The sequence below is a fragment of the Mesoplodon densirostris genome, chromosome 8 (genome assembly GCF_025265405.1).
Source record: "Mesoplodon densirostris isolate mMesDen1 chromosome 8, mMesDen1 primary haplotype, whole genome shotgun sequence".
Taxonomy (NCBI): domain Eukaryota; kingdom Metazoa; phylum Chordata; class Mammalia; order Artiodactyla; family Ziphiidae; genus Mesoplodon; species Mesoplodon densirostris.
The window spans coordinates 95,606,819-95,621,836 of record NC_082668.1 but is presented as its reverse complement, the minus strand read 5'-3'; the positions used below and the strand labels follow the sequence as shown (position 1 = coordinate 95,621,836).

The 15,018-nt window shown below is 40.8% G+C and overlaps 1 protein-coding gene across 1 annotated transcript in view; it reads left to right on the top strand.

The window, feature by feature from the left end:
- PDE11A (phosphodiesterase 11A) overlaps window positions 1–15,018 on the top strand; it is a 440,483-nt gene that overhangs the window by 396,375 nt on the left and 29,090 nt on the right. Inside the window, exons 17-19 of the mRNA XM_060106356.1 lie at window positions 2,317–2,380; window positions 8,498–8,572; window positions 13,926–14,009. Of these exons, the coding sequence (XP_059962339.1) occupies window positions 2,317–2,380; window positions 8,498–8,572; window positions 13,926–14,009 (223 nt within the window). The remainder of the gene's footprint in view (window positions 1–2,316; window positions 2,381–8,497; window positions 8,573–13,925; window positions 14,010–15,018) is intronic.

Here is a 15,018-nt window from a genome sequence, read left to right as displayed (position 1 = left end):
AAACTATTTCCACATCTACTACCTAAAGTTCTCTCCTTGAAGCTCTGGCCAGGTTCCCCCTGGTTCCCCAACCTTCATCGACTCCCCACGCCAATTGGATAAAGGTTTCAGACACTCCACCATCCTCCCTCCCAGCCTTTTTCAGTCTTCCTTCTCTGTACAGACTTTCTGCTCCACTGCAGAGTATTCATTGAAAGTAGAGGCTCTTCTGTCAGACTGTATGGATCCCAATCCTAGCTTTGATAGCTCCTAGCAGTGTAACCTCAGGCAAGGTACCCGACCTCTCTGATCCAGGAATGCAAAGCACTATTTGCTTTGTAAAATGGAGATAATAATAGTATCCCTGCCTCATATAGAGACTATGTAAATCACCCTCTAAGGCCTCTGCAACAAATGGTAGCTATTAGAATTCTCATCATCAGAGCACCTAGCAGATACTCAGTAAACTTGTTGATTGACTGATTAATGTTGATATGAATTTGAGAAGTAAGTTTCAAATTATCAAGCAGATGGAACTTAAGTAATTATCCAACTATGGTACAAGTAGGCAACCTCACAGAGATTATTTCCTGTCCGGGAGAGAGACTACAAAGTCTAATGCACTACCTACAGTCATGTCCCTCTCTGGTACCAGCAGAACCTAAAATGAGAATCACTGGAGTTTAGCAAGAGGGGCTCTGGCAGCTTTGCGATAAGCACAGAATCCTGAATCCTTTACGCACTTTGGGAAAGTTACTTAATCTCTCCATGCTGCCATTGACCTCTCTGTAAAATAGAAATAACAGCATCTTGTGATGAGGAGTCATTTAGTTAGTAGTTAGTTAGGTAGTTGGTAACGCACTTAGTACAGAGGCACGTACATGTAAGCACTGTAGAAGTGCTTGTCACAAAAGATGAAGCACGAAGAATAGACTGGTGTGTCTCTTTGCACAGGGCTTAGCACAGGAGTGTTTGGAATCAGACGGTGCCTGATTCCTAGAGGGCTGCTCCTGCTGGCGCTGCCTGGTTGTGCTTTGAATGACCTATTGTTATCTGCCAGTCTGCCTTGTTCCCTGGAGGGTTTCCTGGAGAAGTTACACAAACCCTACCACCCTCCAGGCATGCTCTGCCATCTGGGAAGCAGACATGTTTCCAAGGCAGTAGAATCTGGCAGGGTATGAAATGTTAACACCTGACATCAGGGCAGCCCTCTGACCTTCGACAACACACCGCTTTCTTCCAAAAGGAGTTTAGCCAAGGTGTGGTTTCCCAGCTCAGATCCTTCGTTAGTTTTCATCACGCGCTGCTGGTTTTAGTAAAAGAAAGCAGATTTTGGACAAAGAGTGTGCCTGATTTTTCCCTTCTCACCACATCCAATTAGAAGCACAAGAGCTATCTACAATTTGAATTGTTCCCCCCTTTTTTTATATCCAGGTTTCAATGTGGATTCTAGATTTCTAAACCAACAGAAATCTGCCCCTCAAAAATCTGATTCAGATATTTCCTGTGCTTTCTTATGGGCTCAAATTAATGAAAGCTGTAGCTGAATATGTTTCTTCTTCGTAATGCTTATAAAACATGGTTGTAGCCAGGTAGTAAACTGGAGTCAAACTGCGTGGTTCTCCCCCATAAATCTTAAATGCAGGAGACACACATACACTATTGATACTGTGTATAAAATAGACAACTGATGGGACCATACTGTATAGCCCAGGGAACTCTACTTAATGCACTGTGGTGTCCTAAGTGGGAGGGGATATACGTATATGTATGGCTGATTCATTTTGCTGTGCAGTAGAAGCTAGCACAACATTGTAAAGCAACTGTACTCCAATAAAAATTTAAAAAAAAGAAAAAGAAAAAAAGAAAATTCAGGAGCCCCTAACGGGGCATGTGGTTCGCCTTTTTGGTGTGGGTTTTCTTGCGTCCCTATCAATCAGTGATACATTGGTAAACAGGTTTATGAGCTATGTATAGAGTATAATATACTGATTCCCTTGCTGAGAGTTAAAAATAAAAAGCATCGTCCATTACAAATTATTTTAAGTAGAGCTTGCTTGGTTCAGGTATAGAGAAAGCAGTGCTTGGCTTTCCTTGATCTGCCGCAGGCGAAACAAAAGGGCCACCGAGAGTGTGTGCGAGCTTTGTCTTCCGAAGTAGTGCAGCCGCATGATGGAGGTGCTAAACATGGGTCTATAAACAGTGCTGCCCTTGTTGAGGAAAAGAAGATGTAAGCTGGCTGTGGTCCCTTTTTATTTATGTATGTATCTAGGACGGGTTTGTTTAGGAATGCAACAAAAGATTATTCAGGCTGTTTTGTTTGGTTCTGTTTTTCAGATCAATGTTAATGACAGCCTGTGACCTTGGAGCCGTGACCAAACCGTGGGAGATCTCCAGACAGGCGAGTGGTGATTAATGGCAGGGCTCAGCCGAGGAGGGACTGGGGGGGGACAGTATTCCCAGAGCCCTGTCTACCAGGCACTGAAACCTGAGTCAATTTGCATCAGTATTAACGTGGTGTAAAAAATAGCAGGAGGTTTAGAGCGACGGTTTATTGCCCAGCCTTTCTTTATCGTGCTTCCACTGAGAAATAATATTTCTGACACTGTAAGATTTTTTTTAATGCACTAAATCCAAATAACACCTTGACCATTTCTTAAGGCAGGAGTTTCATACACAGTGTTCTTGAATAGGTAACCATGTTTTAGTACAAGGTCCAGTTTTTCACATCTGAAGAAAAAAAAAAGGATAAAAAGGAATTTCTATTTTTCTTTTTCTTTAAAGTCTATTTAGAGATCAGAGGGCTCTTTGGCCAAAATGTGCAGTATCTAGTTTAATTTGTATCCCAAATTTAATGCCTTTACCACCTATCTGGTTTTACTGCCCAAAAGTGTTAGTTCTAGAGCTAGAATAGTTTTAATCCCATAACTACCCAACTAAAGATCCTTTATTACCTTGATGGTATTTGGTTAATAGCTCTTTTGGTTTTATGAGGCACCTACTGGATGGGCTGCGGGGTCTAAAATGATAACTTGGTATCCTGAGACTTGACATTTAAGGGAAAATAAGATACATTCATATAACAATAAAAAACTAATATTTATTGACTAAATAACCAATGTTAAGTGACTGCTTTATAAGTATTATATCATTTAATCCTCAAAAATCCTCTGAGGTGGGTATTGTGACTGTAGTGGGCTGAATAATGGCAACCCAAAGATATCAGGTCCTAATCCCTGGAACCTGTAAATGGTTTTTCCTTAGAAGGAAAAAGGGTCTTTGCAGATGTGATTATGTTACCATGTTACCATTATGGACCATCTTTATCATTATCATCATCATTATCTGGATTACCCAGGTAGGCCTTAAATTCAATCACAAGTTCAATCATAAGAGAGAGGCACAGGGGGGTGGCACATTCAGAAGAGGAGAAGGTGTGTGAAGACAAGGCAGAGATTGGAGTGATGTGGCCACAGGCAGAAGGATGCTGGCAGCCACCAGAAACTGGAAGAGACAAAGTACAGATTCTCCCCTAGAGCCTCCAGAGGGAGCATGGCCCTACCAACACCTTGATTTCTGTCCAGTGAACGGATATTGAACTCCTGGCCTCCAGAACTTTGAGAGAATACATTTCTGTTGCTTTAAGCCACCAAATTTGTGGTAATTTATGACAGCACTAGGAAACTACTACAGTGATTATTCCTATTTCACCAATGGGAAAAATGAGGCTTAGAAAGGATACGTAGCCTGAGGCATATAGCTGGTAAGTGGTGGAGGAGGAATTCAAATCCTAGCAGATGAGGTTCCAAAGCCTTCATTCTTAGTGTTTTATGCTTTCTTACACAGGAGGCACTAATCAGCATTTTTAAATGATGCAAGTGTGTTGGCAGAATGGGCTATGTTATCACTAAGCTCAAAATCTCAGTGTTTTAAGCTAACACATCACCTGGAGGCATGTGCCTCTGGGCTTGGCTGGCGCCTCTGTCTTCATCCTGGACTGGGGCTGAGGGTGCAGCTACTGTCTGGATCATTCCAGCAGAGGCCCGGGTGGGTCTTACACTGGAAGTTAAATGCTGTCCTGCCCCTGCAATTCATTGGTCAGAACTTGGTCACATGACCCCACCCAGCCAGGAAGTGCCCATCTTTCCATGTGCCCAGAAAGTAGAAAGCCAGAAATAGTTGGTGAAAACATGACTACCACTGTTTGCCCTTCTAATCACCACAACTGTGATTCACTCTCCTTCCTCCAGGCAAAATATACTCATCCCCCGCCCTCCCTCCAAGGGAGTTGACCCAAATATACCATCAGTCATGATATTAAGCTGGAAGTCCAGGATCTCTGGGTGATCGTGTGCTAATCTCTACAGCAGGTCTGTAAAGATTAAACTAAAGATGAACTAAAGACCCACACACACCCAAAATGCAGCATATAACACCCACTCCACAAAATACTCATTATGACAATCCCATTTAGAAAGGGAAGAGATGGCAATATTTGGCAGTTAGGGGTCCACAGCAATTCCAAAGTCCCACTGGGCATTCTCTGGGAGGGCCTTCTACTCTGTGGTGGGCCTTGATTCTCAGGGAGATGCTGCCCAATTCAATATTTTCCGTGGCCTTTAGATCCACCCTAGGAAATTTATTCCTTTTCCATTATCCTCCTTGGCTAGATTTAAAGGCCAAGCAGCTTTCTCAGCCTCCTTCCTCCCTAAAGAAGTTTGAAGACCCAAGGCTTGTTTTAAGTTTTAAATAGTCAAAGGCTTGTGGAGTTTTCTGGCACATTTAGTCACCTTCTTAGGTCTTTGATTCCAGTCATTTCCATTTGCTAATAACCACATCCACAGTTAGATTCTATACAACCTTCTTAGATCTACTGTATTTCTTTGCTTCCTTATATTCAGGAACAGGGAAATACAGCATACATACATCTTTCTTCCTCTCTCAACAGTTAATTCCTAGTATTTGGGGCCTAGTGTTGGCACCAGTGAGGAAACCATGTAGTTAAATCATTTTTCTGGGCCATTGTGTCTAACTAAAAGGATGTTGTGTGTGCCACCTAATTCATTCATAGTTGTTAACTATGTGTTACTGGCCACACCTTCAATTTGATTCTTGTTGCAAGGCTGAGTCTTGATCAGCCTTTGTCATTCAAAGTGTATCTCAATTTTTATTTTCACAGTTTGGGATTAAGAAGCAGCTTCATATTCTATCCCTACAAGATCCTGAATTTGTGACTTTCTCTATTCCCTTTCATTCCTAGTTATAGACCTGCCAACACTTTTCTGAGCTCACTTCTTACAATACCTAGCAAAACAGTCAACAGCAACCATCACATGCTATTAACTTTGTTTTCCAGTCTCTTCCCCTAAGGCTATAAATTCATTGGGTACATTGTTTGCTTTATTTCCATGAGAACTGTACAAAATATTTTGCCACTGTGTAACATGGATCATCACCCTCATAGCTTCTAACAACCTCACTGTTTTATAAATACCTGGCCCCCAAGCCAATGGCACATATTGTAGGGTCTTTCCTTTCTTTCTTTTCTTCCTTCCTTTCCCTTTCTCTCTCCCTTCCTTCCCTTCCTTTCTGTTTAATAGCACTACCTCACTTCCATACCAATTTTTGTTAGTCAAGGCTAAGCTAGGCTTTGCTGCAGTAACAAATATAATCTCAAATTTTAGTTGCTTAGCACAAATGAAAGTTTATGTCTTGTTCACATCACAGTTCAGTGAAGGTGGTGCAGTTTTCCTATAGACTCTCCTCCAATGAATAGCTCTCTTCCAATGCCTTGGTTTTCGTTTTAGTGTGACATGCTTGAAGTTACATAAAGCAGGTTATGGTGAAGGATTTGTGTGGTTGCATTGCTTATTTCTACATCTCTGCCCACCCTTCCCTTCCCCAGTGTGGAAAGGCCTCCCTTACAGTACAGTTTGGGAATAAACTGCAGGGAATATGTAAGTGGCTCTTCCAGGTAGTGGGAAAAAGTGTAGTATTGAGAGTGGCCCCTGTGATAGGGGTAGAAGGTAAGTAGAGAGTAGGAGAAATTTAGGGGAACTGGGGGAAAATAAAGAAGATTAGAAAGGGGGTAGATGAGGGATGATCTGCCAGGGCCTTCAGGACCCCAGTGAAATGCATGTCACAACTAAAGGAGCAGCAGCCCACGTGGGAGCCAGAAAGTGACCAAAGTACTTGAAAGGAAAAAAGTTTCCGCACTGAGATTATAGAACGAAGAGGCCCGATGGCCACTGTAGGTGGTCTTCTTGGTCACTGATATAAATATTATTTTATTTTTAGGATTTGAACTTCTGCCGACCAGTGCAGAAACTCATGAGGTCAGGGAAATAAAACACAAAACCATCTTTTCCCAAATGTTTCCATCAGAAATCTTGTCACAACTCTAAACTGTAGATCTCATTTGTGTTTGTATCTGAATTGAATAGGTTAGGTATTTTCAAAACGTTACTCACTTCCAATAGGATTTTAGGAAACAGTTAGACAAAAACAATAGAAACTTATTTTAAGAATAGAAATATATTTCCAATTTCCTGGATGTTGATTTTTTTAAAATTCCCTTTCAAAATGTGTTTTCATTGGTGTCTATTTCACTTTGCCTTCCTCACACACATGACTCTAAGCATGTGGGTTTCCCCAGTCAGCCCCCAAGGCCTGAGTAGCATCTCAATTTCCTTTTTTAATAAAAAATTCAATCAGGAGACACTTAATAGTCCTGATTGGGATTTTAAGTACAAATGAAACAGTGGTACAAGTTGAGCTGTGAAAGAAGCACAGGGGAAATACCCAAGACCACTTTAGAAAGCTCAAGGAAAAGGATTTTGTTTTAATTTCTTTGCTTTCCAGGGGCTACTGACCTCTGCAGGACTCCCACTTCGGGGTGACCTCATATGCACACGTGCATTCTTTAGTGCAAAAGATCCACCTCAGAGGATTCTGAGGGAGAGTTATGGGAACTGAATAATGAGGCCAGGTCCTTAGGGGACCATTTCTTCTCAAAAGGAAGGCCAGAGACCAATGAGAGAGGCCTGGAGTGCTAAAGTGAAAGGCAGTGGCAGAGACTGGAGAGGGACAAGTGAACCAGGTCCTAGAAAGATTGAGTCAGTTCCAACTGGTTTTATGCTGTTGAATTTTTAAAATGTTTAAAATCTGAACTGGCCATTCTATTTTTTAATAAATTACTGCATACTTGCTACTCTCAGATGTGTGTGGGGGTGTTAGATGTTGTTGTTAAGTTTTGGCAATGGTTACCATTTATGGTTGACAAATCTCCTGAGAGATTTACTTTAGGTAAATTATCTTGATTCTCTGCACTTGACCAAAATTAAGCCACTCTAGCCTTTGCCAGACCTAAAAACCTCATCTTTACAAGAGCCTGGAATAGAGAAAAATTAGTCTGGGGATCCAGACCTTCTTGCCATCAAGTTGTCTGGTATTTCTTTTCTGCTCTTCCAATATTTTGTAATCCAGCTAGTTCACCTCAGAGATATCCTAGATGTACATCATAGTGTTGTTGAAAACACCTGTTCAGCACTTATCTGTTACCTCAGTTTGCTTCCCATAAAACTATCAGTAGAAGCACAGGGCTTGGGGAAGAAGAAAATCTCTGTAAGCTTGACCATGATCAGTAGTTTCTGACCATCCACACTAATGGATGAAAAGTAGAAAAATATGTGTCCTTACTTTGGAAAATATCTCTGTGGTTTGGGGTAGAACAGCCATTCCATTGTGCAGTACCAACTAGAACCCACCATAAATAAACACTGTTATTTAGTACATGGGTTGAGACAGCCTGAAGACCAAATCACATTCTTCAGGCTATATCATAACATACTATAAAAGTCTGGTATGAACAGTGAATCTAGCGTTCCTTCTGCCCCTTGACTGACGGCTACTGTAGGAAGTAAGGGGTGGGCCCTGGGTGTATCCGTTCCAGAGTGCACATAAATACTGGCAGGGTGACGTGGTTAAGGAGTTTTTGTGATGGCAAGATGAAACCAAACTAAAATACAAGTATGCGACAAAGTAAAGAATCTGCACAGAAACAACCGGAAGTTGGCTGAATTATTATTATAAATATAGTATAATAATATATTATAATAACATCAGTTATTATTAGGTTATTATTTGCTTCATTTTTCTGGATAAGAACATTTCCTGCTTTGAAGGTGGCAACCTTGTGCCTCATGTGTATATATAAGCTCTACTGTCAGAGATGGTCTATCGGCATGTGTTTAAGGATACACTGCAAATGTACTTCAACTCTATTTCAACAAAAATAAATAAAAAAACATTGCACAAGTTCTTCTGATTAAAAGGAAATCAGTTTCATTGATTAAATTCTATAATACCTTCAAACACAAAAGGTTAATGTACTCACTCATAAGCTTTTTAAATGATTGTCTGTCTTGAAGATAACTACCATACACATAAGCCAGAAATAACTTCTGTGTCTCGTGATGAATTACACATATCTGTCAATTTAAATATTTCTGTGTTTCAGGTGGCTGAACTTGTAACCAGCGAGTTCTTTGAACAAGGAGATCGGGAGAGAGCAGAACTCAAACTCATCCCTTCAGTAAGTTCTTCCTTTTCTTATGACGTATTTACCCTTTCGAATGACATTTTCAAAAATAACTTCAAATCACACCTTGAAAATGGGAAAGACAGAGAATGGATTTAAGGAAGCACTCTTGAAAGTTTAAAGCTTTAATTGAACTTAGATGCTAAACACTCTTATTCCCAGGTTTCTGATTAACAGGGCTGATCTACTTAACAAGCACTTCCTGTACTCCCACAGTGGGAGAAGTAGGCACAAGGGAGGATCTCAGAGCAGTATTTGAATAACTCAAAGCCTAGGGCTGGCATTTCATATGTAGTCAGTGGCTACTTTGAAACAGAAATACAGAAAAAAATTAAACGCAAGCAAGCTGTCCAGCCTTGATGGGCTAGAACAGGCAGGTGCAGTAAATAATGGATATTCTGGATTTTACTTTCCAATTTTGAACTTTCCAAAATCCCAAAAGCAAATCAAGTCTCTGTTTCTTTTCCTTTTTTGCGAAATGAAAAGTTGCATCTGGGGAACTAAGTTCTGCTTATTGAAATGCTACTTAGATTGGATTCATCCATTCAATTATTATTTGAGAATGCTTACTGTAGGCTAAGCATGATTCTGTTTTTACTAATCAGGAGACAAAGACATAAATGCCTCAGTCACCACCCTCAAGGAGAGGGCGGCCTCTTTATTCTTAATGAATGGGTAGCTTCAAACATATCACCCAACGACTCAAAGAATGGTCCAGAGTATTCTAAAGCCTGCCACAGCACTGAAGATTCATTGCAGCTCAAGGAATGTGTTAATTGTCAAGAATATCTGTTTATGAGGATTCAAATCAACTCAGTTTTGAATATTTGGAGTTATTTATAAGATCTTCAAGTTTTAAAACACCTTTCTTTGCTGACATTTAAAGACAAGGAAAAGCAGCAGAACTAGCTCCTAGCTTAAAGAACTCACAGACTTACTAATTTTGACTATTCTTTATTTGTTGTTTACCTACAAAGGTCAGAAAGACTACATAAGTTAAAACACCCATCAATTATTTTAGTTTCCAAAGCAATATCTATTTATACTGTTTTCAACACATCCCTTTGTTCTTCTTTGGTGATGTCACCAAATTTGGTTACAAAATACAGATACTAGATTGGGATACATAGTTAATGTGTAAAACGTAGCACAACTCAAATTTCTGTCAGCTATATGTATATCTATTTTCAAATAAAAGCTTTTCTCCTCTTTAAAAAACTGTTTCAGAGGCCACCTCTGAAGGGTTTACAATGCAGCAAAACCACAGGGGCCCTGGGTGTTATTTAATTAAATGAAAAAAATATAAGTCAATTGACAGCATTGGCAAGCTGGCAGGTGCAGTGGTGCAGCACTAAGGAATTTTTGTAGGCTCAGATTAAGGGTTTTTCTGGAGACATAAATGAAATTAATTCTGTGGTGGATACATAGCTGTAAGTGCTGCTCACTCCCCACAAAAGCCTACCTAACACGGCTGATGACTATCTCCTCAGGCCTAACTGCTGTGGCAGGGCTATCCCACATTAGTGCTTTTCCAGAAATGTCTGGAAATGCACACACCCAGATTGGACACCTGCTGTGCCCACTATTGAATGATATTTAGGAATAAAATTGTCCAAGAGCCCTTTCAGGTGTCATAGTCCTAAAGGTCACCAGAGTAACTTCATGAAGACAAAGGCTAATCTGGGCAACATCCAGATTAATACTGGAAGCAGTGAGTCAGTTAATAGCACATGCTTGAACACCTTCAAGTATCAAGCATAAAACTGGACACAGTGCATCCACCCATGAGCAAGGCACCATCTTCCCTGCCCTCAAGAACTTGTCAACTGGTGGGAAATATAGACATTAAATAAATAATCACCAATAATCAATTACAAGATGCAAAATTCTGTAAAGAGAAAACACAAGACAAAGTGGTATCTTACACACTCATCAAACATTTGTTAATAAGTGACTAGTCCAGAAATGACCCCTTACAGTTATGGTCAACTGATTTTTGGCAAGGGTGCCAAGATAATGCAATGGGGGAAAAATAATCTTTTCACCGAATGGCACAGGGACAACGGGATATCACATGCAAATGAAGATGGACCCTATCTCTCACCATAGCCTAAAATAAACTCAAAATGTATCATAGACCTAAATGTTAGAGCTAAAACTATAAAACTCTTAGAAAAAAGCAAGATATAAATCTTCTGGATTGGATTTGGCAATGGTGTCTTAGATGTGATACCAAAAGCACAACAAACAAAAAATAGAGAAATTGGATGTCATCAAAACTTAAAACTTTGTGTGTTGAAGGACACTATCAAGAAAGTGAGGGCTTCCCTGGTGGCGCAGTGGTTGAGAGTCTGCCTGCCGATGCAGGGGACACGGGTTTGTGCCCCGGTCCGGGAAGATCCCACATGCCGCAGAGCGGCTGAGCCCGTGAGCCGTGGCCGCTGGGCCTGCGCGTCCAGAGCCTGTGCTCCGCAACGGGAGAGGCCACAACAGTGAGAGGCCCAAGTACCGCAAAAAAAAAAAAAAAAAAAAAGAAAAGAAAGTGAAAAGACAGCTCACAGAATGGGAAAAATTATTCACAAAGCATATATCTGATATGGGCCTAGTATCTAGAATATGTAACAACTATTGCAACTCAACAATAGAAAGACAACCCAATTTTTTAAATGGGTAAAGGATCTGAATGAACATTCCCCTAAAGAACATATATAAATGGCCAATAAGCACATGAAAAAAAATGTTCAAAATCATTAGTCATCAGGGAAATACAAATCAAAACCACACTGAGATATCACTTCACACCCACTAAGATGACTATAATAAAAAAGACAATAACAAGAGTTGGCAAGGATGTGGAGAAATTGGAACTTTTTGTACATTGCTGGTGGGAATTTAAATGATGCAACTGTTTTGGAAAACAGTTTGGCAGTTCCTCAAAACATTAAACATTAGAGTTACCATGTGGCCAGCAATTCTACCTCTAGGTATAGCCCCAAGAGAAATGAAAACATACATCCACACAAAAACTTGAATGTTTGTTGTAACATTATATATAATACCCAAAAAGTCAAAACAACCCAAGTGTCCATCTACTGATGAGTGGATAAATAAAATATGGTATACAATAATGATACAAGGGAATATCATTTGGCAATAAAAATGATTGAAGTGCTGATGCATGCTTACAGGGGTGAACCTTGAAAACATTATGCTAGGCGAAAGAAGCTGGTCACAAAATACCACATATCATATGATTCCATTTACATGAAATGTGCAGAACAGGCAAATCCATAGAGATAGAGAGTGAATTAGTGGCTGCCTGTGTCTTGGGGGGGTTGAGGAAGAATGAAGAGTGACTGCTAATTGATATGTGGTTTTTCTTCCCTTGGGGTGATAAAAATGTTCTAAAATTGACTGTGGTTGGAGTTACCTGGTGGCACAGTGGTTAAGAATCTGCCTGCCAATGCAGGAGACACAGGTTCGAGTCCTGGTCCTGGAAGATCTCACATGCTGCAGAGCAGCTAAGCCCATGCACCACAACTACCGAACCTTTGCTCTAGAGCCCACGAGCCACAATTACGGAGGCCGTGTGCCACAACTACTGAAGCCCATGCGCCTAGAGCCCGTGCTCCACAACAAGAGAAGCCATCGCAATGAGAAGCCCATGCACTGCAACGAAGAGCAGCCTCCACTCGCCGCAACTAGAGGAAGCCAGCTGGCAGCAATGAAGACTCAACACAGCCAAAAATAAAAATTAATTAATTAATTAATTTTTAAAAATTGACTGTGGTAATGGTTGCACAGCTAATTGTGAATATACTAAAAACCAGTAAATTAAAAAAAATACATAACTATATACTATGCACCAGAAACAGTCATTAAATAAATCTCAGATAACAATGAGAGCTAGAGAGGATAAAACAGAGTAATATTTTTTATTTTTTTATTATTTTATTTTTTTGCGGTACGCGGACCTCTCACTGTTGTGGCCTCTCCCGTTGTGGAGCACAGGCTCCGGACGTGCAGGCTCAGCGGCCATGGCTCACGGGCCCAGCCGCTCCACGGCATGTGGGATCTTCCCGGACTGGGGCACGAACCCGTGTCCCCTGCATCGGCAGGCAGACTCTCAACCACTGCGCCACCACGGAAGCCCCAGAGTAATATTTTTTAAAGGAACATTTTGGACCAAGATTCATGCAGTTCACAAGAACCGGCCCTTCCTCCAGCATATTTCAGAGTCTTCTCCAAATGCCTAGTCCTCCTTCCTGATATTTACATTTCACGTTACAATCAAGGATGAGCAGAGCCGTAGGAGACGGTGACCTCCTCCCTAATTTGGAGGTATTTTCCTCAGCGGAAAGATAGTCCTTCTATCTTCTGTGACCTCAGCGGCTAGTGATTTGGGCCCCACCCACTCCCACCTTTGTTCCTAAGTCTGAAGGATGCAGAATTTCTCAACGTATCTGAACCAAGGAGATGTCGTGAATCTGCCCTCACAACCTATGTGAACGCCAAAATGATGTGGATGCCACATTTTATTTAGAGGAAAGATGAAACCTACTGTAAGACCATAGGCAGGGCAGGGTTGCTTCTTAGACCCTGGCCTTACTCCTTAGGAATAAAGGGAAGGACAGTCTCACTGGCGTAGAACAGGCAGTGTTTGTCTGAGGACTCTATCTCAGCCATCCAATTCCAACTGATTGTCTTTCTTTTTATGTCTGCCCAACGGAATATGTCACTTCTTTAAGTTTTCTGCACATTATAATATCATAACGTTTAAAGGCTGAGAATGAGGAGAGAATGGGTACCTGCCCCCATCATCCATCCAGTGATAGATAAAAATTTAGGAATTTATTCACGACAGGATCTTATTGAGAAACACAAAATTGTCCCCACCCTGAAAAATTAATACAAATAATTTCTATTTAAAATGAAATTGCTTTTAAGGATCTTTTCCAATCTATCCCACCCTCTCTCGCTATAAAAATAAAAGCCTGCACTATTTTTGTAGCAAAAAACACATTTCCCCTTCCTTTGACTTGTACCCAATTCCCAGTGACCTGATGACTTGATTTAGTGGCAGTTACCTATAACTGAAGACAGATTTTGGCCCCAAGGAGTTGTGTGCTATAAAGTTCAAATAAATTCATTTACAAATCTCATAAAAAGAGGTGAAAATACTTTATTTCTCATCATAGATAAAGGAAAAGAAAGTACGTGTAAAGATTGATTGTGGTTTGTGAAGTGTTCAGTTGGTAAAATTTGGATCATTGTGACAAAAGTGTTTGACAAAGCGCCTGTAAAAGACTCCAGTGTAATAAAGCAAGGTTCTCCTCCCCCATTCTAGGCTATTTTTGATCGGAACCGGAAGGATGAGCTGCCTCGGTTGCAACTGGAGTGGATCGATAGCATCTGTATGCCTTTGTATCAGGTAATCATGACTTGGGAGGGTCTGTGTGTCCTGACCGAACCAGGAAAGAAGAGTGTGTATACCGCACTTTCAGAAGTATTAGTTTTAGGACACCCTTCCAGGGTATATGTGTGTTGCCAAAAAAGGTTGCAGCTTATCTTTTCTCAGATTTCTGATCGGTCCCCTGGGAAGATTTGGTACTCAGAGGCCGGAGACCCTAGTTCTCCTTGGGCCTCAACTCCCTCATCTATAAACCAAGGATAGTAATATTTTATCTCAGTATTTCCCAAACTGTGCCCCATGGGACATAAGTATCCACCCATAACTTTTCAGAAAAAGCTATCAGGCCCAATAATTAGGGAACCTCTCCTGCACATTAAAATACTGAAGGCTCGGAGAAGTCCTTTGGAAAAGAAACACGTTTAACCTTGATTAATTCTGAATTTCTCAAACATTTGACCATAGAAATCTCAGTTTTTTTACGTTTTTCTTTTACTTTTATTAATATCATGTTAGACATGAGAGTTCCATGAAACATGGTTTTCTGCTCTGACCCCATGGTCTGGGCCACAGGGTTTTGAAAAGCCCCTTCCATCTTAAACATCCACCTCTGTCTGAGATGCATGACAAATGGCAACCACTGAACCCTGAGCAAGGTGCGCTCCCTGTTTCCAGCTCTGCGGCGTGAGTTTGGGACGGTGCTCCTGGCAAGGAGACTAGTGTCATCAGCTTTGAATGTTCACAGTCCACTTTTTGAGTAGAATTAGGGCTGACATGGGTTAACACTCACAGTTTAGTGTGCACTGGCTTTTAATTCTGCTTCTAAGTATTTGCTTTCATGTGTAAAACCTGGCCAGTTCTTTACCCCCTACCTACCTCAATCAGACTGAGCTGCTTTTTTAACTTCAAAGTGAGAAACACATGCAGGGAAAGCAAAACGGCTTCATTTCTCACTCTGTCTAACTCCATTAAAAACACAGTATTGTTTTTTAAGGACCTCACAACCATTAAGTTTCAGGCTTATCTACCA